Source organism: Pinus tabuliformis, chromosome 9, assembly GCF_031772625.1.
Source record: "Pinus tabuliformis cultivar Carrire ecotype Pingquan chromosome 9, CPIR1, whole genome shotgun sequence".
NCBI classification, from domain to species: domain Eukaryota; kingdom Viridiplantae; phylum Streptophyta; class Pinopsida; order Pinales; family Pinaceae; genus Pinus; species Pinus tabuliformis.
The window spans coordinates 1,569,630,279-1,569,639,958 of NC_142307.1; the positions used below are offsets into that span (position 1 = coordinate 1,569,630,279).

The 9,680-nt window shown below is 39.1% G+C and overlaps 1 protein-coding gene across 2 annotated transcripts in view; it reads right to left on the reverse strand.

The window, feature by feature from the left end:
- Positions 1-9,680, reverse strand: part of LOC149154629 (exocyst complex component SEC3A-like) — a 283,578-nt gene extending 273,898 nt beyond the window's left edge. The window contains exons 1-2 of one of the 2 annotated variants that reach the window (XM_089440389.1): positions 9,313-9,680; positions 1,566-1,642 (exon numbers count right to left, since the gene is read on the reverse strand). In XM_089440389.1, coding sequence (XP_089296515.1) covers positions 1,566-1,642; positions 9,313-9,487 — 252 coding nt within the window. In that variant the 5' untranslated portion in view covers positions 9,488-9,680. The remainder of the gene's footprint in view (positions 1-1,565; positions 1,643-9,312) is intronic. The other variant, XM_089440388.1, reaches the window with a different exon arrangement.

Genomic DNA, 9,680 nt, shown 5'->3' on the forward strand with positions numbered 1-9,680 from the left:
AACACTCTATACTATACTTGGATAATGGAGCAAATGAATTATGATTTTTGTTATTGAAGCCATCAGTATCTCTGATTCTGTTGTCTACAAGCTTATTCCTAGAGGTTTGATGAGAACCTTTTTCATAAATATTATAAGCTTTACACTCTCTTGCTTGATGTCAAAAATTTTTTAGTAAAAAATAGTGACCAAGAAAAATAGTTTGATACCTGGTTGTGTATGATTGCCTTAATGGAATAGTTATTTTGGAGTTGCTCTGCTTTGGAGAAGATTGCTGGTCCTTGTCCCTTATCATATTGTTGCCTGCATTGTGAATGGACTTCTTGAGAGCATCAGTGTAGCAGTGTTTCCAGACTCCTCCTGACTTTTGTTCTTGCTCTAGCTGAGATTGGAGCTTTCAAGCCTTTTCTTCAACTTCCTTTCCAAGTGACTTGGGATTTGCATCTTCTTTGTATGAAGTCTCACCCATATAACCAAGATCAGTTTTGTCATATGTTGGTCTTTGACAGCTGACAATAGCATCTAGGATTTGACAGCTTTTCATGTTTTTGTTGAGCTCTTTCCTTAATGAAACAATTTTTGCTTCAAGCTTCTCACAGTTTTCTTCTTTTTCTTTTAGCTGAATGTTCAACACTTATTCCACTCTTTTTCAAATTTGATGAAGATGATTTCCTTGAATAGGTTTTTGTTCTTCTTCCTGAGTTTATCAATCTCTTCTAATGCATTGATGAGTTCTGCTTCAAGATCCACTATGCCTTCAACGCCTTCTTCTTCTGCCTTTTCTTTTTGCTCTTCTGATTTGTCTATTTTGGATTCTCCATCTGTGCCTAAAAATAGGATCTCTCTTCTATCATCATCAGAATGATATTCTTCTTCTTTGGAGAAATCATTATCTTTGGAGTAGAGATTTTTCTTTTTCAAAGATTTTCCTTTGAAGACCCTTTTTCTCAGTTCTTCCTCATCATAATTATCTTCACTGAGAGAACACTCAGCAGCATAACGTCCTATCTTACCACATAAAACATACGAGAGGTGACTTACCTCTGGATCTGAATCTTTTCTTTTCACCAGGGATGTTGTGTATATGCTGAGGTGCTCCAAAATTTTAGAAGTTGCCAACTTGTTTTCTATTGACCAATCTGAACACACTAAGAAGAAATCAACCAATTCCAAACACCTTTTGATAGTGATGAAATAGCTGAGACTTTTTCAAGTTTTCTGTCTTTAAGTAAATTTAACAGGATAGATTATTTTCCCTGTGCATAGGCACGCCACTAAACACTAAAACAATTTTATAAAAGGGAAAAAAATTAAGCCCTTACAAAGTGGCTTTTAGTTGTATTTGCTATTGAAGTATAAGGAAATATGAAAGCAAGAAGTGAGAATGCTTCCAACAAAGTGGCTTTCAGTTGTATTTACTATCGAGGTATAAGGGAATATAAAAGCAAGATGTGAGAATGCTTCCAATCATAAGATGTCATCATGGCTTCAAAAAGTGTCTGCATAGGACAACTTAATAAATAACTATTTTTTAGAAAGAATATGGAGAAGCTTGAGACTATTACCTGAAGAGCCCCTCCAGATGAATGCTTGAAGACATGCAGGTCAGCTTTCGCTCTCTGACCTGTACTGGAGCTCCTTGCTGCCAAAAGTTACCTTTTAGTTAAAGTAATTGAGCAAGCAAACACAGAAACTATAAAACAATTTCACTGGCATAACAGAATAAAAAGGTTCTATTATAGTTACAAGCCTTACTTTACCATGCATTCAAACGAGAAAAGTTTCCTGTTATAACTTCAATGGTATAAACAAAATAAGAGACTCCTTTTTTAAGTCACAAGATTTAGTCCTTTGTGCATTGAAACTGGGACAGTCTCTTCTCACATCAACAAAATAACAGCAAACCAATGTTCAATAACTGAAACAAGCAAATCGATGTACCAGAAATGGGGGGGAAATAACTTTCCTACAAGTGGGCACAGGATATGACACGGGAACAGCAATGCCTTCACCATGGATAATTTGTCCTACTTTGTCAAAAGCTTTTCGTTTGTCCATGTTCCAATGCACACCAAGATAAAGAAAGAAATACAATATACCAAATGATGTGATCATATTCCTCCTCTGCATCATTACATCTAATGAAATCTCTGGTAAAATGCATTTAAAAATGTTTGATAATTTCATGCCATACACACTTCCAAAGTTCTGTCATTATTGATAAGATTTTGTTCCTCATAAAATCTGAGATATGTGGACAAAACTGCAAGTGTGGAAACGAGGTTAACAACAAACATGGATATTATTCACGAGTACTGGCAACATAGTTCCCAGTATTTATTAAGCTAACGAGTATAGCATAAGCTAATCATGTATCCCAGATGGGGATGAGATCCTTGGCAAGTAGCCCGGTGGGGATCCATGCCCACCACCTCGGGCAAGCTGATATTGAAGGGCATTAATGTTAGGGGGTGGTGTGGCCACCTCTGTGCATGCATTCCCATGTGAAGGCTCGCGTCTAGTCAGCCTGTGAAGGAGATGTGGAAGCTGCTAGAATGAATTTATCCCGCCAGCGAAATGGGTATTTTGCTGAGGTTGTCGAGGCCTGTGATCTGCAGGAGACAGGGACCAAAAGGAAATTCTCCCTACCGCCAATCTTTCTCTGAACGGGGCGCATAGATTGTGGTTATTTTGGAAGGCTTTTGTTGCAGTGCCACATTTCCCTGCCAGAACTATTCACTTGCTTGGTTATCATGTGTCCATGGAAGGTCGAGGTCGAGTTCATTTGGGTAATTAACCTTCTCCTTAGATTTTTCTATAGTTTGATTGCACTGGTCTATCCCTTTCTAGTTTGGGTCGTGCGCCATAAGGAATCTAGAGAAGGCTCTATAGGGTTATTGTTGGAGCTACTTTCTTTTTCGTCGAAGTTCAGAAGGTATCATTATATGAGAATATAAACTATAGAAGGAAGATTATTGTGTCCTTTGTTGTTGAGTTTTGTGTCAATTGCGGGTTTGGATGGGTTCTCACGAAAATTCCTATCTTAGAAGTTGACTAGGTTGGCAGACTCTTGCCCCCCAATCTCGAAGAATTGTGCCATGGTGTTTGTTTTTCTTTTCTACATATTTCTAGCCTGACACTGTGACGCACTCAGACAGTTTGGTTGGTGGCCTTCGAGGTTCTCATACATCTTACGGTCTGCAATCAGGGGCTCAACATATTTGTGGGTTCCCACCAGTCTATTGCAATTAGAATTATTAGTTGGTACTGGAGTCTTTTTCCACGAAAGCTTATACGCAGTTGTGGTTGGCATTCAACATTTTCGTTGCCTTGGAGCTCGAAAGAGTGAAGGTGGCCAACTCTAGTTAGTCTAGTTGGAAGGAGGGAAGGGTCTCCAGCAATATAGTGGCTCTGACGCCAAGGTGGCTCTGGTCCAATGTTGGCTTGGTGCCAGTGCCTGGGAGTATGCTACTAACCTGTGGTGTAAAAGATACTTGGCCTATCCAGCAAGCCTAGGGGGTGTTGTGGGATATATTTGTTATTTCTTACTTGCCAGCATCCATGCAACACCAGAGTATGCATAGCCGACGAGGTGTGGGAGGCAATGGAGGCCCCCAATGTCGCAATCGAGACCAAGACCATGCAAGGGAAGCAGTTGAAACCTTTCACGAGTCCACCTCAGCAGAGGTCCATACTGAGTTGAGAAATCTTGAGAATCTAGTTGCCAGAGACAGACACTCTATGTTTGATTCAAAGTTGGTGGATGAATTTGTACAATTGGCCTTGAATCCTAGCCACACCAAAGGACGCAGGAAACAATACCTTCAGGCTCTTTTCCTTTGCTGGAAAATGAAATCTTTGATGGGGAGAATCTTGATGGAGTGGCAAGCGAACCAGTATGGTATATTCGCTAACCTTGAAGACGTCAAAAGAGAGCAGGGGAATATGAGGTTCCACATGGAGCAGATGGACAAATGCCTTGCACGCATAGAGCAGGCATTTACCTTGCCTTGCTACTTCTTGAGCTCCTCCTGGCTCAAGTGCGAAGGACCTAGCACCAGTCACCTCTTATGAATCTTAGTCTATGTTTTTCTTTGGTTTAGTATGTTTGTTGCTACTTGTTTTAGTGTTTTGGTATGACATTATCATCTCATTGGTGAGATTGAAAATTCTGATTTTGTTGAAATTTTGGACTGGATATTTTGGATACAGATGGGTAAATCTTGGTTGCCCACAGGGCAGGCCTTGCTTGTCTGATGATAGGAAATATGGATTGAATGATGTAACTCTCTTTTGATGAATGAAAGGAATCAACTATTAGCTTACAAAAAAACATAAGCTAATCATGTAACTCCATAAAGGAAGATTAAACAGATTATGCATATCAAAACCATAATAGAAAGCCATTGAAGTTAGGAGGACAAAAGAACAAAAGAAAAACAATATTTTGATGAAAATATGGCAAATGTTTGCTTCTCAAATATTTTCCTTGGGGTCTTTAGCAAAATTTAGAATATTTACATCATTACAAATTTGTTGGACTATGCAAATTGAGAAATAAGTGTGAATTGCATATTAAAATGATACACATATAAATACATGTTTATGACTATAGGATTCTTCTTCCAATGTCTCTTGAATTCCCGATAACATTTCATATTCCTTACCATAATCCTAATAGATTAGGTGTCTAATATTCCCCCTAGCTTCAAAGGAGTGTATGTGAGTCCAAGCATCACGATGAGGACAGCTGCCAATCATTGAATGTGCTCTTGGAATCTAGTGGTTTTTTTATAATCTTCTAATAAATGGTAGCTTATGGATGATCACAAACTCTGGAACTCGGCTCTGAGGCTCAGCAGTGCCCAAAACTTTTCCAAATTTGGCTAGAAGACGATGTCTTCTGCTAATTGAAAGTGCTCACAAATGGAAATAATTTAAAGATGACCACAAACTCATGTCTAGCAAAACCTATAAGTCTTCTATGAAATAATGATTTTAGGATGACCACAAACCAAATCACGTTCATGGAATATAGCTATGACTTTGTGTTAGCATAGAAATTTACCCCTTCGAAAGGTGAAAAACTTGCTAGATCTATAATGGAAAATCCCAGTGCAACATCCAAAACAACTTTCCCTATAGTGTCACATGCAAACTCTTCTCTCCATACAAGTGGTCCTTGCCATCCACAACGGGGTGTCCCTAGCCTCACATGTAATGTTTTCCATGTAGATATGCAACACAAACACATGAAACAAGCATGCAATAATTTCCTTGGACCAACAACTAATTGGCCAAAGAGGTTGTAAAATAATTGGTAGATAAAGAAATGGAATTATCTTCAATGTTAGCTTCAAATAGCAAAAGAAAACATAAGAAAGAAAACACTTTTAATGGCAGTTTTGTTACCAAGAAAAAGGCTTAAGAACTTCTAAGATATAGCACAAAAATTCATCAAAATCTCAACAAACTCAAAGAACCAAATAAGAGCAAAACCGAGTTTTATTGTATAAAAACCAAGAAGCTGGTTGTGCCAAGAAGATGGCTATAGAACCAATATAATGGTGTTCCTGCAAAGTAGAAGTCAGAAAAGAAAAAGGAGAAATCAAGAGAAACAGAGAATAATCTATTGCGACTAAAGAAGATCCCCACCTTGGGCCAATAGCCAACACCTATATTTAATGATCTCTTCATCCTAAAGAAAGGTCTAACTCCTCCTGCAAGAGTAGCCTATGTGCATTGATGAGTGAACTCGCCATCCAACTGCAATTGCTTTTAGTCCAAATGAGTGTGAATCTTGTAATCCCAAAGAAGAGTAGAGTAATGTGTCAAGCACTTTAAATTAAAATTGGGGAGTGGTTGAGTCAATACAAGGTGAAATATCCTAGAGTATCAATGCACATTAACTCACTGGAGAGTCTATCATAGTTAAGTGGCAATGAAGTAGAGAAACCAACCATGCGCATGGATGATGTAGGCATTTGGTGAAGTGAAGTGACGAATGAATGGAGATAAGAGAGTAATGTGCATGAGCAAGTAGAGGTGTGCATTAGTCAACTAAAGAGCTAGATGAGTGAAGTGGAAATACATTAGTGTTAAATTCGAAAAGGAATAGAGTGAGGTGGAGTGAATTTAGGGGCGAAGTGAAGGATAAGGCCATGTGCGTGGGCGAGGTTGGAATGGATTTAGTCTCACTGAGGTGGAACTAAAAAGACAAAGATTTAAACTAAAATGAAGTGAAGAAAAGAGAACGTGTGCATTTAGTTAATTCAAGAGAAAACCTCTTAGACTCTTCGATGCATGCATGTAACCTAGTTAACTCAAGAAAATGCCAAGTCACTCCTAGAACCATGCATGCGAACTAGGGTGCGCAATTGACACACTCAAGTGACCCAATTAACTCACTAACACACCCAATCCAACCTAGATGACTCACAACCTCACTCCAGCTCATGCATGTATCCAAATCCTACAATGTGTCACTCTCACACACAAGCTGCCACATGTCCAACCAGATGTTGCTACATATGTGGATATTGCCACGTGGCACCCCTCCATGATCACTAATGAAAATAGAAAAAATGTTGCATGTCCACAAGATCATACTCATCAAACTCATTTTTCAGAGAGGAGTTCAAATAAGCCATTAGAATTGACGTGAGAAAATTTCTAAAAATATAACTATCTATGAAACCATCCCATTGGACTCAATTTTCAGTCAAGAGTCCAAATATGTGACAAACTCTGACATGTAACCGCTACCAAAAATAGCCCTATATTGCATGTCGCCTGAAAGTAGCTCATTGGAATCGCGAGCTCAAACGAATCTCAAATATACCATCACAACTAACATGCGAGTCCCCTAACCATGTCTTTTAAAAAATGGGGGGGGAGGGGCACATTGCTAAAAATAGCAACTTTTTCCAATCTGTGCAAAATTTGTTTCTAAACAACCATAGCATCACTAAAATTGAACCAATACTATAGTTGAACTCCATGGGAACCAACCACTAGCTCCAGTAAAGTTGTATCTGAACATCTCTGAGCCTCTAGCCTAATGAAATTCGTTGGTCATTAACACTTCAAATTTGCAAGGGGTCAAATATAACGGTTAACAATGGCAACTCAATGATATTGCATCCCCTTGAGGGATGTTGAGAACCTAATGATCTCTATAAATTGTATCCCCAAATGACAGCTTGTGACAGCCAATATAGATCAAAACCTATGCCTGTACCATGAAGACTATGATCTAAAGAATGATCCTTGATCCAATGTGCCTATCTAGTGGGCAATGGAGTCAACAAGTATGGAGCCTCACAACCTGTGACAGCCAAAATAGATCAAAACCTATGCATGTACCATGAAGACTATGATCTAAAGAATGATCCTTGATCCAATGTGTCTATCTAGTGGGCAATGGAGTCAACAAGTATGGAGCCTCAGTTGATCGGCTAAAAGGGGGTATCATCCACGCATATGTACCCAACCTAAACTGCAACTTGCCACCACATAACCTGTGCGTTGCTCCTAGTGGATGATGTGCTAAAGTCGACACATGGTAGACAACTACGTAGCCAGATGTCACTAACAGAAGCACCTATTAAGCAAGAAGGAACCCGCTAATGAGGCTAAAGGTGTTGTAAATACACAGTGATACTGAGAGGGGGTGAATCAGTATCACTTAGATTTAAATTTTTTTCACTTTATTAATCTTAAAAATAAAACATCATCACATAATCAATCATCAACACGATGCATAAACACCAAGATTAAAGTGAAAATTCAAACTTGAAGAAGAAATACTTGAATGCTTTTCAAACAACCTTCAATTTATTACAACCATGGGTGAGAACACTAATCCTCTGTAAGCACCAACTTACAAAAATTGCAAGCTCCAAACTGTCAAGAAGATGAGGACACCAATCATTTGTACGCAACAACCTACAAATTTGCAGGCTCCAATCCGGCGGCTCATACTTAACCTTGACAAATCTGGTGTCACTTATGTTTAGGCAGCCTTAATGAATTAGGGCTCAACCTCCTCTAAAACAGCACACATAGCTCGGCTACGGTTCGGCCTCTCAACAGAACAGATTTAGACCTCTTGGAACATACCTCGGCTTCAATAAAACTCGACATCTAGAACAGACCTTGGTCTCTCAACAGATCAGATTTCGGCCTCTTGGAAGAGACGTCAGCTTCAACACAATTTGGCCTCTCATCAGGGTTGAACTCGGCCTCCTTAAAACTATAACCAAAACAGACAGAAAAACCTTCAAAAAGTATGCCAAAAAACCCTTCCTCAGCTCAAAAAATACTTCACAAAAGACTTCTCCAACTCGGCTTCACTTCACTTAATGGTTCATGAGGTATGAACCTCAAATCTACTCCTCCTCCTTGCTAAAACAGAGTTGAACTAGATTATAAATGGATGAATATTCTATAAGAATAATCAATATCCAGCATAAGACCAACATCTGAGACGTGTAGATGTCCATTATATAGAATCAGCTCTTATGTTTTAGCAGGGAAATCCTATTACTTCGGAGCAGTGTTGAAAACTTGGGATTCAGCAAGGGTGCAAAAAAATAAAAATTAAGAAAATTTTCAAAAACTCCATAAACAATCCCCGAGCTAAAAGAAAATGCATAGTTTAATGATTTTTAAAATAAAGCAGTGAGCAATGAGGACAGAAAATGAAAAATTAAAATCGTAGAAATTAGCAAGAAAAAGATCGAGAAATTAGGGCAGGATGCTTTATAAACGACACTGACGCCCAACTCGAGAAATTTTTTAAAAGCTCCAAAACTTTTTTAAAATACTCAGCGATCCTTCAAGCGGGGCGAATTTTTCACTGGTCCAGGCAATTGTTTGAGTTTCAGCCGATTTATTGGCCAGAGATTGACTGGCAAATTAATAAAGGATCTTTTCCACACTTCCAACAACCAAATTATCGTTCATAAATTCTACCGTGGGAAGGAGGGATGAGTTTATTATCGAAGGATTATAAGTCAAAACCTGCAAAATTTCCATCCTGAAAAACCTTTTAACCTGTTTCCAACTGACTTTCACCGGTTTGAGACATTTTACATTTTAAGCTGTCTCGATCCTGCTAATAATTGCAATCAAATTGGAGCTCGGTTCTGTTTTGAAGAGAAAGTAGATGGAGCTCTCGATAGCTCGTTTGTTAAACCCCACTCAATTCAAAAGATTCCGATGTTTCCACGATGCGATCAATTGAAGCAGTGTCGCACAGACATGAAGAGAAAACAGAGGCAAAATGCAGTTTAAGGATGAGAGACTTACTGGTAAGAGCAATAACCCTGGGTTTTGACATGTGACGAGCCAGGCGTCCGGAGACGCCCCAGATCCCTCTGTTCTTTGATCCCCTGACGGCCATCACGACGGTCTCTCCGGATTCCTGCAGAGCAGCCTCTGCTGCCTTCAAGACCTCCTCATTTTCCGACCCGGATTTAGTCATATTTTCTGATATCCAATCACAGAGAGGATTTCGGTGGGGATGTAAGGATCGCTCCACTTCTTCTTGTCCGACTTAAAGGTCATCGACACAATGCACCAGCGGCAATATATGGACTGTGGGCAAAAATATATATATGGACGTGGTAGAGAAGAAGGTACAGTATATTAGCAATGGTTCTAAAATGTACCACGAG